Source organism: Procambarus clarkii, chromosome 40, assembly GCF_040958095.1.
Source record: "Procambarus clarkii isolate CNS0578487 chromosome 40, FALCON_Pclarkii_2.0, whole genome shotgun sequence".
In the NCBI taxonomy this organism is placed as follows: Eukaryota; Metazoa; Arthropoda; class Malacostraca; order Decapoda; family Cambaridae; genus Procambarus; species Procambarus clarkii.
The window spans coordinates 14,032,835-14,050,490 of NC_091189.1; the positions used below are offsets into that span (position 1 = coordinate 14,032,835).

General features: G+C 38.1%; 1 protein-coding gene across 13 annotated transcripts in view; it reads right to left on the reverse strand.

Annotated features, from left to right (window-relative positions):
* LOC123757919 (protein bric-a-brac 1) overlaps positions 1-17,656 on the reverse strand; it is a 169,488-nt gene that overhangs the window by 86,554 nt on the left and 65,278 nt on the right. For 2 of the 13 annotated variants that reach the window (XM_069338722.1, XM_045741878.2), the window contains one exon: positions 5,869-8,367. The exons of 10 other annotated variants lie outside the window; for them this stretch is intronic. In XM_069338722.1, the coding sequence (XP_069194823.1) occupies positions 8,023-8,367 (345 nt within the window). In that variant the 3' untranslated portion in view covers positions 5,869-8,022. Of the gene's footprint in view, positions 1-342; positions 5,587-5,868; positions 8,368-17,656 lie in introns of those variants that run through there. One more of the 13 variants, XM_069338723.1, reaches the window with a different exon arrangement.

The following is a 17,656-nucleotide window of genomic DNA, read 5'->3' on the forward strand; positions in this document are numbered from 1 at the left end:
AAAATCATCACTTATAATATGAACATATATAACTGGTTTATGCAAACACTTGAACTATATTTTTTTACTAATCACAATGAATAATAAAAATAATACTTTTCTATAAATAAAAGTTAACCTAATACCAATATGTTACAAGTTTCTGCACAGTCTTGAAATGCCTCACAATAAAATTCTATTTGAATACTTAACATCAAAAATAAATAATCAAATAATTGGTGAATAAATTTTATATACAATGTATGTATGTATGTATATATGTATATATATATGTATGTATGTATCTATGTATGTACAGTAATTTATATATATATATATATATATATATATATATATATATATATATATATATATATATATATATATATATATATATATTATACAGTATACTATATAAAATTATATTTTACTGTACATTTATATGGGAACAATACTGCTATTCACACTTTTCAGTTTGATAAAAAAAAAAATTAAGTAACACTGATCAGAAAAACACTGAAAAGAAACAATATTTTGGTGTCCTTAGTAAAATAAGCGAGACATATGGGATGTGTATACGGTGAAGAAACCCATCCATGCTCTAACTTGAGTCAGGTCAATGTCCTGTCATAAACTTCAGGTAATAACCTGCACAAGGCATAATTGCTGACAAGTCAGGTATCCAATGACCTGAGCAGATATTGAATTTTGAAGTACAGTATTAATTTGTCATCACTTCATCATCATCGTGTGGGTGTAGTTACTAAGTGTATGCATAAATATTTATGCATATTAATTGGCAATTTTTCTTTTAAAACTACATTTTGGGGATACATAGCAGTTAAATTCTGCCAGTGAATTGAATAACCTCCTTCACTCACATGTTTGAAAAGGGCACAACATTTTCACTTTTATCTAAGATATCTTTTCTGTTCCAAAACTCTTATCAATCTACGTTTGCCCAATGTATACTGTATCACAGTCCTTATTGGGTATATAAACCCTTAACACTTAACAATGTCTTTTCTTTGGTACACATTAACAAACTCTACCAGTCTTCTTAGGGTAGTTAAACCAGTTATCCTAGTGTTACATAACATCTGAGATGTGCAACCAAACTTTATTACAGTGCAGTACTGTATGAAATTACTGCATTTGGATTGACCGTCTATTAAATACGGCTACCTATCAACCTGTTGATTCCAAGGGCCAATGTCCATCCAGCCCAGTTTTTGACTAGGCCTCCTGATTGCAGGTCTGATCAACCAGGCTGTTCAATGCAGCTGCTCACAGCCTGACATACAAGTTACAGCCTGGTTGATCAGGTATCTTTTTAAGGCGCTTGTTGAGTTCTCTTTTGAACACTGCGAGAGATCAGTCAGTTATGCCCCCTATGTGTAGAGGAAGTGTTAAAAAGTCAGGCTGGGCCTTTGATATTGATCAAGTTCTCTCTCAAGTGTGCCTATTGCACCTTTGCTAGTCAGTTGGGCTATTTTGCACAAAGCTTTATAAACTTTTGCTTGCCAGTTTTTAGGGCCTTATCAAGGAATCATCTAAAGTTGCCTATCCTCATGAGCCGACCATTTATAAGACCCAAAGCAATCCTCCTAAAACAGGTAAAGAAAATACCTGTATGAATATTCCAAATCATTCCTATAGATGACTAGGATAATGACCTAATATTGTTCCAATTCATAATTCATTTTTTATATTAGCAACATTTCTTACTTTTTGTTATTAAATTCAACAGCAACAGATGCGAGTGGACTCTTATTATATTTTTCTTAAGTGTTGGAGTCTGACAATAAAGCCTCTCCCCTTTTTTTTTTAAGTCTCCTTTGTTTAACCCTTTAACTGCGCAACACATCATATGATGTGGTCAGCGACTTGCAGTAACTTGCGCTCCACATCACATGATGTATTGGAGTACTACGCAAGATTTAAACGGCCCGCGGATACACGGGGTTCACCACACCTTCATCAAGGCCTTGTAAACAGACGCCATTTAAAAAAAAAATCGTGGGCCACTGAGGGGAGAGAATGCCACTGCCACTCAGCATACCAACTTAGTGGTTCGTTACGGTGAACACGAATGTAGATACTTATATATAACGTCTGTATATAGTGAATAAAAGCAAAAACAGTATGGTGGGAGGAGAATGTGGATGAGTGAGGTGTTGAGGGGAGTGAGTGGCAGCGAATGGCTGGCTGGTGTGTGGTGGTTACTCTTCGTTGCTTTTTGATTCATGATACCAACTTAGTGGTTCGTTATGGTGAACAAAACATGCAGATACTTATATATAACCTGTGTATATAGTGTAATAACCAACAAAGTATTTGTTCACTGCTTGATGAACATAATAATTGAATCAACAATATACATACCATATTTTTGAGTACAGCGATGATTCACTCATTTTATTATATAAATATATCACACTACACACCATTGAATAATATTACAGCAAAAAACTACGAAAAATCAATCCGAGACATTGAAATAATTAGGTAATTAACTCTTTGTGGCAACTCCTGCCTGATAGCTGGCGAGCAACAGACCGCCTGGGATGCACACTGAGTCAGCACCTGTTTTTTGCCAGACTTCCCCACCCTATAGCGGGCAATATATGCCACTTACGATTTTTTTATTATTTTTCTCATGATCAGAGAACACAAATTAACAGGTTTAGAAGAAATTTTTTTTTTTTTTTGGGTATGCGCCTGTGGGTGACAAATGCTAAATAGCCCGGAGCCACACAAGGGTTAAAATAACATTCTTATCCCTTTCTTCAGAACTGGTGACAATTATAGTATCATTCTTATTCAGGTTAACAGGTGCATTGTGATAACATTTAGTGATGTCATGCCATTATATAATCCAATGTACAGAAATTAAAAATGGTTAGCTCATGAGGGAAGGGTATCCTAGGGCGTTCCTTAACACGGCCCTGAAAATTGCTAAGGAAAATTTACATGAAAGTGCCATTCATAATAAACAGCACATCAATTCAAAACTGAACATAAGAATTCCATACTACAATGAACTCATAACACTGCTCACATATTGTGTAACACCGAGGATAACTCGATGTTTAACTACTCTAACAGGAACAAATGTTTTTCAAACCTGCATTTTTTATAATAGAGTATAGTACATGTACATGTGTGTGTAATTACGTAAGTGTAGTTACAAGATAAGTTATGCTCGTAGTGAATCATATTCCTAGTACTCTATGGCCTTCTCACTTAACTTGTTCAAACTGTCTACCACTGTTTGCAAGAACTTTCTAATATCCTTTTAACACCTTTATTTCTTTAGCTTGAATCTCTGACTTCTTTTTATTGAAGTTGCAGGTTTAAAAACATTCCTCTTTGTCCATGATGTTGATTCCTGTTACTATTTTGAAAGTAGTGATCATATCGCCTCTCTTTTTATCTTCTAGCTTTGGCATGGTTAACACCTCTAGCCTCTACATATAACTTGTTTTCAGTTCCTGAAGCCATTTAAAAGCATGTCTTTGTACCCTTTTGACTTTACTGATGTACTTCTCAATATACAGTATGGGCACATACAACTGCTGCATATTCCAACTATAGTCTCTCAAAAGTTGCGAACAATTTCTTTAATATTTCACAGTCCATGTACTGTATTTAAAAATGACTCTTTATGTGGTCTTCTGGTAATAGTTTACTATCCAGAACCATCCCTAGATCTTTCTTTATCCGCATTCTTTAATATCTTTTCATATAATTTGTAGGTTGTATGTGGCCTATTTTCTCTGATTCAACATTCCATAACATTGCATTTATTCACATTGAATTTCATCTGCCATGTGTTGTTCCATTCATTTATTTTGTTCAGGTCATCTTAAAGAGCATGACAGTTGTCTAAGTCTTTGATTTTCCTTAGTAGCTAAGCATCGTCAGAAAACATTCATAGTATAACTCCACATTCCCTCTGGTTGAGCATTTATGTAGACAATGAACATTTCCAGCAATTCTACCCATTTCAAATTAACTATTTTTCTAATGATTTGACTGCCATATTTGTCTTTGATACAGGCCTATAATTTAGTGGGTCTTCCCTGTTACATTTTTTTTTTTAGATTTGGAACTATGCCTGCATTTTTCTATATATCACTGGGCTTGCTGTATATAAGGATGTCTGAAAAATAATTTGCAGTGGAATGCAAAGCTTGTGTGCACATTCCCACAGAAACCATGATGGGACTTTATATGGGCCAACTGCTTTGTTTCTGCCTAGCTCCTTGTGCAGTTTTTCTTCTTTGACTCTAGTCACTTCTAGGTACCCTTATGTTATGCTCTGAAGTCTGTCTTGTATCTGGTTTTCTGAAACCCCTTTTTAGTATCAAAAGATTCCATCAGAAGACTTCAACAGTCTCCGTGGCGTAGTGGTAAGACGTTCGCCTGGCGTTCTGCAAGCGCTTTGTCCTTGGTTTGTATCCTGGCCGGGGAGGATTTACTGGGCGCAAATCCTTAACTGTAGCCTCTGTTTAACTCAACAGTAAAATGGGTACCTGGTTGTAAAAACGATTCTTCGTGGGGGTCGTATTCCAGGGAACATAGGATTAAGAACTTGCCCGAAACGCTACACGTACTAGTGGCTGTATAAGAATATAACAACTCTTGTATATATAAAAAAAAAAAAAAAAAAAAAACTTTGGAACTTTCATTTAACTTCCCTTTCAATCTCCGAGTTTATTTCCAATTCTTAACCACTGCACTGCGCAACGCGCCTGTAGGCGCTCAACGGGTGGTGCGCCACATGCCTTAGGGATCTTATAGGTATAGTGTATGATTCAAAACTCCCACGGCTATGTGGGGTTCACATCAGCTCCCTCAGGGCTCTTGTAAATAGACACCTTTTTTTTTTTTTACATCATGGGCAACATTCCCGGGTGTGAGAGCCTCAGTGAGGCTCTCACTCAAATACTGAGTGAGCAACCAAGGCTGGTGCATGCAGCATGAGCTCACAGCACTGCTGTTCAGCTTGTGACCACAGGATCATCTAATAATGTTAAAATATATATGTAACTGATATTATTTAGCCATGATATTATTACAGAAGAGCCTGAGTGTGATATTTGAACAATGTACACAGTCATTATTAGTGAATCAATGCTGTTCACGATGTTCACAGCGCTAGCTAAAGCAGCACAGCATTATTTCATCCATCTAGGAATCTTCAAACGACTTATTACGTTCCTTTACAAAAATAAACTTGAGGTCAATTATTCATTTACAGGATTTAGTGACCAGGATTGTGATAATAGGAGGATTGTGGTGATAATTAGTGCTGTGCATAGTATTGTGGGAGGAGGAATTTTGATGAGGGAAGGAGGGAGGGAATCGAGGTAGCGTTATTGTGTGTGGCAGCCACTCTTGTTTTGCTCACCATACTAGCTTAATGGTTTGCTATGGTGAACACATATGTACATGGGTATATACAATGTGTGTATATAGTGTAATAACAGCAACAGGAGTATGTTGGGAGGAACCATTTTGGTGAGGGAGGTGGCGTCGTACTTGTAGCATCGTCTGCTGACTGCTGTGTGACTTGTCATGCAGTGTATGGTGGCCACTGTGCTGTTTGGACACAATACCAGCTTAGTTGTATAGTTATGGTGAATAAAATATGTAGATAGGTATACATAACGTGTGTAAATAGAGTAATAAAAACTATAACAATATGGTGGGAGGAGGAATGTTGGGGAGTAAGATGTTAGAGGAGTGAGGTAGGGCAGGCTCGGTGTGGCAGCTCACACTCGCGGAGTTCTGAGTGTGTTGATGGTGAATGTATATAGTGTGTGATAGTGTATAGTGTGTAAATATGATATAAATATACATAAATGAACATGAAACATTGGATATATGAGCAATATATTTGGACACATTTGTGATGCATGTAACAGAGTGTCTTGGGACAGTACAGATGTTCAATTGCCATAATATTATATACGTGTTCTTTATACATAGGATTGGCAAGAAAAAACAAAACAAATGAATTTGGAAATGTATGCAAAAAATTAACAAAAAATTATTTGTGGCAACTCGCGCATGTTGAAGCTGGCGCGCGACTGCCTCCGGGAGTCTACATCACGGGCGACCACCAAATCGTGACATCACACGCCATTTTCCGGACCCCATTGTGGCCAAAGAAAGTACAATTTTTATTTCTTTTTTACATATTTGTGATCAGGGAAAGGTATTTAACATTTAAAAAAAAAAAAAAATTGCCAAGAATTTATTTCCTGTGCACAAGGGGGGGATGAGGTGCCATATTTGGAGCCTGAGCAACACGATTGATTGATTGATGAAGATTAAGCCACCCAAGAGGTGGCACGGGCATGAATAGCCCGTAAGTGGTGGCCCTTTTGAGCCATTACCAGTATCAAGAGCTGATACTGGAGATCTGTGGAGGTGCAGCTGCACCCTGCGTGACGGGAGATGTCTCCCGTGCTGAGCAGCACAGTGGTTAAACTCAGAATTTTATTTTTACTTGTAATTTGCTTTTTATGAATTTAAAGAATAGGCCTGGTTCTGTTTTTCATTTATCCACTATCCACATTTATCCACGAAAAGGATAGTGGACATTTATCCACTATCCTTTTCTCAATGTTTGTTTCTGACTCCCTTCTCACTGCCATGTGTGCATGTTAGGTGTAATTTCCTAAGTGTAGTTACAGAATGAGTGCTACCCTCATGGTGGCCCGTCTTCCCAGTACTCTTTGTCATATAACACCTTGAAACTACTGATGGTTTTGGCCTCCACCATCTTCTTGCTTAGATTGTTCCAACCATCTACCACTCTGTTTGCAAAAGAAAACTTTCTAACATTGTTTTGGCACCTTTGTTTCCTTAGCGTGAATCAATGTCCTCTAGTTCTTGAAGTTGCTAGTGTCAGGAATTCATCTTTGTCAGTTTAATCGATTCGTGTTAGTACTTTGTAAGTGGTGATCATATCGACTCTGTGTGTACAGTAATTACCTAAGTGTAGTTACAGGCTGAGAGCTACACTTGTGGTGTCCCATCTTGCCAGTTCTCTCCGTCATATGACGCTTTGAAACTACTGACAGTTTTGGCCTCCACCACTTTCTCACTTAGTTTGTTCCAACCGTCTACCACCCTGATTGCAAAAGAAAATTTTCTATTATTTTTTCGGCACCTTTGTTTCCTTAGCTTGAATCTGTGTCTTCTTGAAGTTACTGATTTAAGGAATTCCTCTATCAATTTGGTTGATTCCTGTTGGTATTTTGTAGGTGGTGTGTGTGTGTGTGTGTGTGTGTAATTACCTAAGTGTAGTTACAGGATGAGAGCTACGCTCGTGGTGTCCCGTCTTCCCAGCACTCTTTGTCATATAACGCTTTGAAACTACTGACGGTCTTGGCCTCCACCACCTTCTCACTTAACTTGTTCCAACCGTCTACCACTCTATTTGCGAAGGTGAATTTTCTTATATTACTTCGGCATCTGTGTTTAGCTAGTTTAAATCTATGACCTCTTGTTCTTGAAGTTCCAGGTTTCAGGAAGTCTTCCCTGTCGATTTTATCAATTCCTGTTACTATTTTGTACGTAGTGATCATATCACCTCTTTTTCTTCTGTCTTCTAGTTTTGGCATATTTAATGCTTCTAACCTTTCCTCGTAGCTCTTGCCCTTCAGTTCTGCGAGCCACTTAGTAGCTTGTCTTTGCACCTTTTCCAGTTTGTTGATGTGCTTTTTAAGATATGGGCACCACACAACAGCTGCATATTCTAGCTTTGGCCTAACAAAAGTCATGAACAATTTCTTTAGTATATCGCCATCCATGTACTTAAATGCAATTCTGAAGTTAGAAAGCATAGCATAGGCTCCTTGCACAATATTCTTGTGTGTGTGTTTTTGTGGTTCATATGTAGGTATGAAAATAAGGTATATGCATACCTTGTGTACATATACATATAAATATTCAAACTGGATACTCTCTTTTTGCAAAATAATTTTCCCTATCCTATGTTAAATATTAATGTACATATTTCTATTATCATTTATCTAAGAAATGTCTTCTAAAGTGCCGTTGATAATTGGATTGTTCGTTGAAGTTCCTGTGGCATATGTGACAAGTATAAGGTTTCTCCCCCGTGTGAGTTCGTGTGTGTCGATCAAGTCCCCATCGAGTAGGAAACGACTTGGCGCAGTACATGCAACCAAACTTCCACTTGCGTCTTGCACTCCCAGAACCACTTCCTATGCCTGCTCCTGATTCCCTGCTGGTGTGACTCCCTGACCCTACATCCAGCTCACTACCTCCACCGATGACAGCTCCCCCAAGGACACTCCTCCTCATGTTCTCGCCCCCCCCACTGCCAGACGACCGCCTGCCCACGCTCTGAAAAGACACCAGAACTTGGGTCAGTGCAGCCGTCTAGTATGAGAGGGGCTGTTTTTCCAGCTCACAAAATTTAAGAAGCCATAAGCTACTACAGGACTAGAGTTTGTTTTTGACTGTGTGTAGTCTGAAGAAAAAGGTTACATTACAATTATTAGAGAAAATCATGAAAACTTATTCACACTAAATTAAAAAAATACAAAAGCAATAAAGTGTCTTATATAATGCTTAATAATAATTCAAATTATTTATAAATTGTGTATTCATTTAAGCTTATTACATAATTTTTTAAATAATGCTTCTCAAGAGCATCCCGATTCCTGCATAGCTTACTATATACTTCATTACTAACATAATCCTTTTCAACTCTCTACACTCACACTCTACTAACACATCCTCCACCAATCTATTCCCTATCACACAACACCCACCAATACAATTCCCTCACACTAATACAACCTCATCAACATTCCAATCTCACATATTAACACAAATACCATCAAAACCCATTCCTAAAAGCTAACAACCCCCACCAACATTACACTTATATTTCACCATCCATGTATTTAAAAGCGATTCTGAAGTTAGAAAGCACAGCAAAGACACCTTGTACAATGTTCTCCATGTGGTCCTCTGGTGACAGTCCATTATCCAGAACCACCCCGAAGACTTCTTTCTTTGTTAAGAGTTCTTTAACCACTGCACTGCACAACGCGCCTTGAGGCTCTCGACGGGTGGTGCGAAACGCGCCTCAGGGATCTCATAGGTATAGCATATCATTCATAACTCCCGCGGCTACACAGGGTTCACATTGGCTTCCTGAGAGCTCTCCTAAATAGACGCCATTTAAAAAAAAAATCATGGGCAACATTCCCGGGTGTGAAGGTCTCAGTACTAAGTGAGTAACCAAGGCTGGTGCAAAGCAGCACGAGCTAACAGCATTGCTGCTCAGCTTGTGACCACAGCATCGCCTAAAAATGTCCAAATATATATGTACCTGGTATTATTTAGCCATCATAGTATTACAGAAGAGCCTGACTGTGATAAAGACTGTGTACAATGTTTAGATATTGGTGAATAAATGCTGTTCAAGATGTTCACAGTGTTAGCCACAGCACATTGCCATTACTGTATTTTGTCCATCTAAAATTCTTAAAACAACTTATGTTTTTACAAAATAAACATGTGGAAAATTATTCATTTACATGATTTAATGACCAGGATTCAGATAAGAGCAGGATTGTGGTGAGAATTAGTGATGTGGGAGGAGGAGTATTGTTGGCGAGAGAGGGAGGGAGATAGCGTTGTCTGCTGGCTGGCGTGTGGCAACATGTTATTGTCTGGAATCACGATACCAGCTTAGTGGTTCAGTATGGTGAACACAAATATAGATACTTATAGATATATAATGTGTGTATAGAGTGTAATAACAGCAAAAGGGGTTTGTTGGGAGGAACCATTTTGGTGAGGGTGTGGGTGAGGCTGTCATCTGCTACCTGCTATGTGACTTGTCATGCAATGGCCACTATGCTGTTTGGACATCATACCAGCTTAGTTGTACAGTTATGGTGAATAAAACATGTAGATACTTATATAAATTGTGTGTATATAGTGTAATAACACCACAAACAGTATAGTTGTGGGAGGAATGTTAGTGCATCTGGCCTTGAACCAGTGAGGGAGGCAGCCATCAGCTGTGTGTGGTGCGACCTCTCTTATTGCCTGAGCTTGTCATTCCAGCTTAGTTGTACAGTTATGGTGAATAAAACATGTAGATACTTATATATAACGTGAGTAAATAGTGTAATAAAAACAATAACAGTATGATGGGAGGCAGAATGTTGGTCAGTGGATGTTGCAGGTAGGAGGGAGTCAGCCAGTAGACTGCTGGCTGCTGTGTCGCGGCCACTCTTGTTGTTTTGGGCTCACTATACCAACTTAGTGGTTCATTATGGTGAACACATATGTAGATAGGTATATACAATATGTGCATATAGTGTAATAACAGCAAAAACACTGATTGAGCATATAATATAATATATATGTCACAAATATGAGCCCCATAATTTTCAGCATAGAGATATTCAACACATTGAACCACAGTATATAAATTCCACAAATTACACACTTTTGAATAATATTACAGCAAAAAACCAAAGAAGAAACGAATGAGAAACATCAAAATAATTGTGAAACATCATATTCGCGGCAACTGCTGCCCCACGGGGTGGTGGGGCCTAGTGACCTTGAGCGCTCCATCGCTCAGCGCCCATAATATGCTCAACTTCTCAGCACCATCACGACTAAAGTATGTCACATACAATATTTTTTTTTTTAGGTTCCCATGATCAGAGACTGTATTTTAACAATATAAGAAGAGAAAATAATTTTTTGGAATTTATTTTCTGCGTACCACGGGTTTGTCATATTTTAATGCAGAGCAGTGCAGTGGTTAAAGCCTTTTCACATAATTTGTTGGTTGTGGCCTATTTTTTCCTATTCCACATTCCATAACATAGAATTATTCACACTGGATTCCATATGCTTATTTTGTCCAGGTCATCATGAAGGTGCATGACAATTACCTAAGTTTCTTATCTTCCCTAGTAGCTTAGCATCATCAACAAACCTATTGACAATAAACTTTACTGGTGATAAAAAGGAAATCTGTGGTAGGTACTTCACTAACATTTATCTAGACTGATGCATTGCCTCTGATTGCCACCCTCATTTGTCTGTAAGAAAAATGTTTATCCATGTCATCACTTCCTGTTACCTTCCAATAAGTTCCAATATGCAGAACAACCTCTTATGTCAGACTCAACCATCTCTTTATGCGCCTCCTAAACTCACACTCCTGCAAAATCTCCATCGTTCTATCGTAGGAACTAAGTAGATTTGTTACACAGAATCCTCCTGTTCGAAACCCATACTGTCTGTTGTTATATTACATTTCTTCAGGTGTTCTACCCCATTTGGTTTAATTATTTTTCTAGTGTTTTGACTATGCCCAAGTAATCCCAAGAGAATGTGTAAATGTTGTCTGAACCAATTCAATTTGTTGTTGCTGTTATTGTTGTTTTTGTTGATTTAAGGGCCACAATGGCACTGGTGCTGTATTTGCACTGGTATTTCCTTGAAGGGTGAAATTTAAATCCTTATGGCTATAATAATATTGCCTGTCAGCAGAAATGAACAAGCCTTGCAACAAATAACCACACTGATACAGGTGTTTAGGGAGCCTCAGGAGTCCCTCAGGGAGGAAAGCACTGGTCCCTGCAAAGAGAACATTGGGTTGCCAAACAAGATCAAGGCAAAATATGGCCCCTCCTAAACTCACACTCAAATGGGTAAAAACAAAAACATCTTCCAGAGACTTCCGGCAGAGCAAGAGACAGCCGCCCACCACACCCTATGGGCACACCAAGACTTACCAACTCTCAGCACTGCTCAGCCAAGCCAGCACCAGACACTGTCTCTCCACCCAAAGAACCAGAAAGAAAACAGAGAATATCTATCAACATCCTGTGATCCCTGGTGATAAGTGGGCTAGGCACTGTAACAATCGGGACCATTGAATAAGAATGCCCGACAACAGTATTAAGACCCATAGGGTTATATTGTCATGTGTTCTGGCAGCTCCCAGGTGGAGCAGGTGTCCGGTCCTTCCTTGTTGTTAAGGTTGAACCAGGAGTCACAATTTTATTTTACTGTATTTATATTTATTGATTTTATTATTGAAATTTATTTATTATTATTGTTAAATTTAATTATTAAAAATTATTATTTTATTTATTGATTTTACTTTATAACAAAAGATTGTGTAATTTAGAGAATTTATAAATCTTCACTTACTACCACTTACATAAAGTCTGGTGCCATGGAAATATACTGTAATACTATAATCTCTTTATTTACATTTAGATAGCAAAATATTTGTGTTAATGATGCAATAAATTATATTCATTATCAAAGAATATGAAACTATCTTCTAAAATCTTAAATTTCTAAACATTATTTAAAGTTAAACTAAAGTGATAGAATGAAAATAAATACACACACACCGATTAAAAGCTGTACCTCATTAACCACTTAAACTGCGCCAATCGAGTATTCTCAGTCGATGGGAAACTGCGCCAACCGAGAAAACTCAGATTTTTTCGTACCCATTCTAAATGTGTGTGCGGGTGATTGTGTACGAAATGGACTCTTAGGACCTCCAGTGAGAGGCAGCAATCTTGGAAAAAATTCCCAGAATGCCCTAGGGCTGCTGGTTGGGTTAGTACTACGTGAGCAACCATGGGTGGCGTATGCACCTGTGGCTCCCAAACACCTGTCCGACCCAGTGTTGAAAGATCGTGCTTTGTCGGTGAAATTCAAACCTTATTGTTTGAAGAACATAAGGGTCATAATATTGGTGAAGCTAGGACCTAATAAGGACCTAACACAAAGGTTGGATGCAAGTGATACAGCACCTATGAGGACTATACAGCGAGCATATCCAATTGTAGCTCTGAGTGCCATCCTTGCCCACCTATGCTATCCTATCTCCAATTTATTTAGACGATACATAGATGAATCGTTTTCTGCGTTCAGTGATGATGCATCTGATACAAGTAGCATAGATGAACAGTGTTAGCGGCTTCCATGGTGGTGTTTTCCATAGATATTTTCAAGACTAGCTGAATCTCTTCTTGACTGATGGACACTCTTTGAGGCTGGCTGAATCGCTTCCTGTGTGGGACCTTACAAAGTTATCTTTTCACGACTACCTTACAAATTGATCTTTTCTTGTAATCTTTTCAATACTACCTTATGTTTTACAAGCTTGGCTACATACCACCTACAGGTACTAATGCCAAGGGTTCTTGAGTGTAGGGTTCTTGAGTGCCAAGGGTTCTTGAGTGTAGGGTTCTTGAGTGCCAAGGGTTCTTGAGTGTAGGGTTCTTGAGTGCCAAGGGTTCTTGAGTGTAGGGTTCTTGAGTGTCAAGGGTTCTTGAGTGTGTACGTGAGTGCGTTATTTGCAAGCACACAGAACGAAGAAACAGGAAGTGAAAATCTATCTGTACCTGGTGCAACGAGAGCAAAGTCGCGCTGTGTGCCATGGACTACTTCGTTGATTATTACCCACTTCCAAAGTACTGAGTGTGTAATACAGTGTGTTACTGTGTAAATAGTGATTGAAACTGCACATATTGTAATTTTAGTGAATTTTTAACATGTAATATTGCGACAATAAACATTTATTGTGGACACATTACTGACACATGTATCACAGTTCCATGGAACATTATGAAGTCCTACTGTATACTTATTGTAAAGGACACAAATATGCATCATATATGATAAAAAAAAAAAAAATAAAACCACATTGGAAATATATAGAACAAATAATAGAAAATATATTTGTGGCAACACCCGGTGCTTGAATGGCCCGTGCAACCGTGTCTGGGCATGTCACGTACGGGCAACCAGCCCCTGATGACGTCACAGAGCACGTTGTCCACGTCCTCACAGTTAAAGTACAGTAAGTGGAATTTGATATTTATTCTTACATAGACATGTTCAGGTAAAGGAATTTATCATTTTATGAGAAAAAAAGAATTTTTTGGGAACACTATTTCATGCGCACGGGGGGAATTTCACAATAAACTCAGCGCAGCACGGTGGTTAAAGCTACTGCAATATTCTCTGAAGATTCTCCATCTCTAGTACAGTAAGCCAATTACTTGATGTGAATCTTTGAGATCAACCTTGTGCTAACTTATTATTTACTGTTGCTCAGTGCTGTGTGTGTTGCATATTTACTGTTGTTCAGTGTTGTGTGTGTTGCCGAAGATAACAAAGGTATATGAAGATATGATATGAAAGATATGTGAAGATACTTCACATATCTCTGCTGCCTCCATTAACTTAACCCTTCACAACATGACTACATTTTGTAATGTTGGAAGACAAAATATTTATTTTATACAAAATTATCTTTATTAAACTTCATATTATGTGCATAACACATGCTTTCCAATTATAACAGAAAATTTAAATTACATGTTAAAGCTCAATATTTAAGGAAATGCAAGATAAAATGCACAATGCACAATACATGCTATACCTGAACTATATTTTCAAATAAAACTGAATACAAATATTTTGTCTGACAAAACAAGAGAAAATATAAATTGAGAACTGAATAATAAATATAAACATCTGTCCATTTTTAAATATTGCAGATGATATAACTGAAGATAATCACATACACATCATTATAATGAAGCACTTCCACTGGGTGTGTTAACTATTCCTAAATTTAGGGATGCGATACACCACCATCCAGCTTGGTGGAAAATTATGAAGGAACTAAATCATCAGAAACACTGTCATTTTACACTCTACATGATTGAGCATATGTGAGAGATAACTGCAAGTAACATAGCAAAGAACGCAACACTGTCTGTGTGGAGAGTATTATTACTTACTGTATATTACATTATATGTGTAACATTATATATATCCTGTTACTGTGATTTCTCTGTGTATTATTTACTGTAGTTACAGTACAGGTAAAGTGCTAAGTTTGTGATATCCCATCTTCCTGGAATATTTGATCTTAAATAGTTTTAAACTACCAATGTAAAATTTTTAGCGCATGCAACCTCCTACAGACTCTGGCCATCCGTCAGTATCAGCGAGGAATTACTTCCTCTTACCCTACACCTTTTCTTATTCAGCTCCAATTTTGGTACATCAAGAATCTTTAATCAGTCCTCGTTCATATTTCTTGGATTAGAAATATATTTTGCTGCATGCCTTTCAAAGTTTTGAGAATTATTATTGTTTCTTTAGGAGCAGGCACCAGATCACAGTTACATGCTTCAATTTAGGTCTGAGTTACAAGAGTAGAGCAACGTGAATGGTGCTCAGTTTTCTTTATTTGTTACAAGAGATGAGCAATGTGAGTGGTGTTCAGTTTTTTCTATTTGTTGCAGAAGAGCAATGAGCAGATGTGGTGTTCAGCATTCTACATTTAAAATAACATAATTAGTCCTTTTGTTTGAATTTGCAACATTATGTCAAACACCTGTATAGCATGTTTGCTACTGAGAAGGCAACATATTAAAGCTACTTTTACACATTATAGTCTTAGTATAAGTTGTGACCACTTCTCAGTATCTTTCCATCCATATACCTAAAGAATATCTTAAATTTTGCCATCAATTTATTCATATAAAACAGTCACTACAACCTCTAAAGGTTCAGTACCCGTACATTGTTTGTAATTCTCAAGTTATTACCGAGGTCATATATATATTTTGATCACATGATCTATCAACATGTGTTCTCCAGTGGGCCAAGTATTACTCTTCCTCATTTCCATTACATCACATTTATACTCAAAATATATTATTAAAATATTTAGCTCCATCTGTTCAAATTTATCTAAATACAATGAGTTTTAAATTTAAGTGATCTTTAAGTGTTTTTAATTTATACTTTTCATAAAATGTCTGCAAGAGCAAATGTGTTCATATACCGGGACTTAAACACATCCTAGGGAGAGTAATTTATAGAAATTGAAACAGTATGGGTATGTATGTTTGTGTGTGTCAACACTCTTCCTGACTTATTAACATGCTCTCTTGCATTCTCACAATCGCTATCGCTCTCTCTCTCTTTCTCATGATCGCTCACTCACGATCTCTCTCACAATCTCACGATCTCTCTCACAATCGTCCTCTCTGTCTGTCTCTCTTTCTCATGATCGCTCACTCACGATCTCTCTCACACTCTCACGATCTCTCTCACAATCGTCCTCTCTGTCTGTCTCTCTTTCTCACGATCGCGCTCTCTGTCTGTCTCACAATCTCTCTCTCTCTCTCTCTCTCTCTCTCTCTCTCTCTCTCTCTCTCTCTCTCTCTCTCTCTCTCTCTCAATCACTCTCTCTTTCTCTCTCTCTCTCTTTCTCTCTCTCTCTCTCTCTCTCTCTCTCAATCTCTCTCTCTCTCTCAATCTCTCTCTCTCTCACAATCTCTCTCTCTCTCTCTCTCACACAATCTCTCTCTCTCACACAATCTCTCACACAATCTCTCACACAATCTCTCTCTCTCTCTCTCTCTCTCTTTCACGCAATCTCTCTCTCTCTCTCTCACACAATCTCTCTCTCACACAATCTCTCTCTCTCTCTCTCACACAATCTCTCTCTCACACAATCTCTCTCTCTCACAATCTCTCTCTCTCTCACAATCTCTCTCTCTCACACAATCTCTCTCTCTCTCTCTCTTTCACACAATCTCTCTCTCTCTCTCTCTCTCTCTCTCTCTCTCTCTCTCTCTCACACAATCTCTCTCTCTCTCTCTCTCTCTCTCTCTCTCTCTCTCTCTCTCTCTCTCTCTCTCTCTCTCTCTCTCTCTCTCTCTCTCACAATCTCTCTCTCACAATCTCTCTCTCTCTCTCTCTCTCTCTCTCTCTCTCTCTCTCTCTCTCTCTCTCTCTCTCTCTCTCTCTCTCTCTCTCACACAATCTCTCTCTCTCTCTCTCACACAATCTCTCTCTCTCTCTCTCTCTCTCACAATCTCTCTCTCTCTCACACAATCTCTCTCTCTCTCTCTCTCTCTCTCACACACAATCTCTCTCTCTCTCACACAATCTCTCTCTCTCTCACACACAATCTCTCTCTCTCTCTCTCTCACACACAATCTCTCTCTCTCTCTCTCTCTCACAATCTCTCTCTCTCACAATCTCTCTCTCACACAATCATAACATAATCAATCAAACATAAATGACTACAATAGGTTAGGCAAGGAAATTCAACAGGAGAAACAGCTTTTGTCAGCACAGATGGAGGAAGTTACACAGGGAATAGAACAGTGCAAGAAAGATATGCAACTCACTTATGCACAAGTGGCCAAGGAGAATGAAAAAATAGAAGAAGCAGTAAAGGAAGTCAAACACTGCAGCAACCAAGATAAAACAAACATTAGGCTAGAAGTGAGGAAAGAATTGGCATCTAACCCGAAGTTGGTGCAAAACACAGTTGATCGGAGTAAGTCCCTGATCATTTTTGGCTGCAAAGAAAAGGCGATAACATCTAGGTCAGAAAGAGCTGTAGAAGAAGCTAAAGTAGTAGATAAAATTGTTGGCCTCGTGGAAGGTCTTACAAACAGAGAGAATGTGTGCGACTACAGGAGAATAGGCAGGTACGTAAAAGGGAAAGATCGACCTTTGAGGATCACCCTAAACGGTGCCAAACAGATGGAAGAAGTACTAAGGAATGCTAGAAAATTGCAAAGGG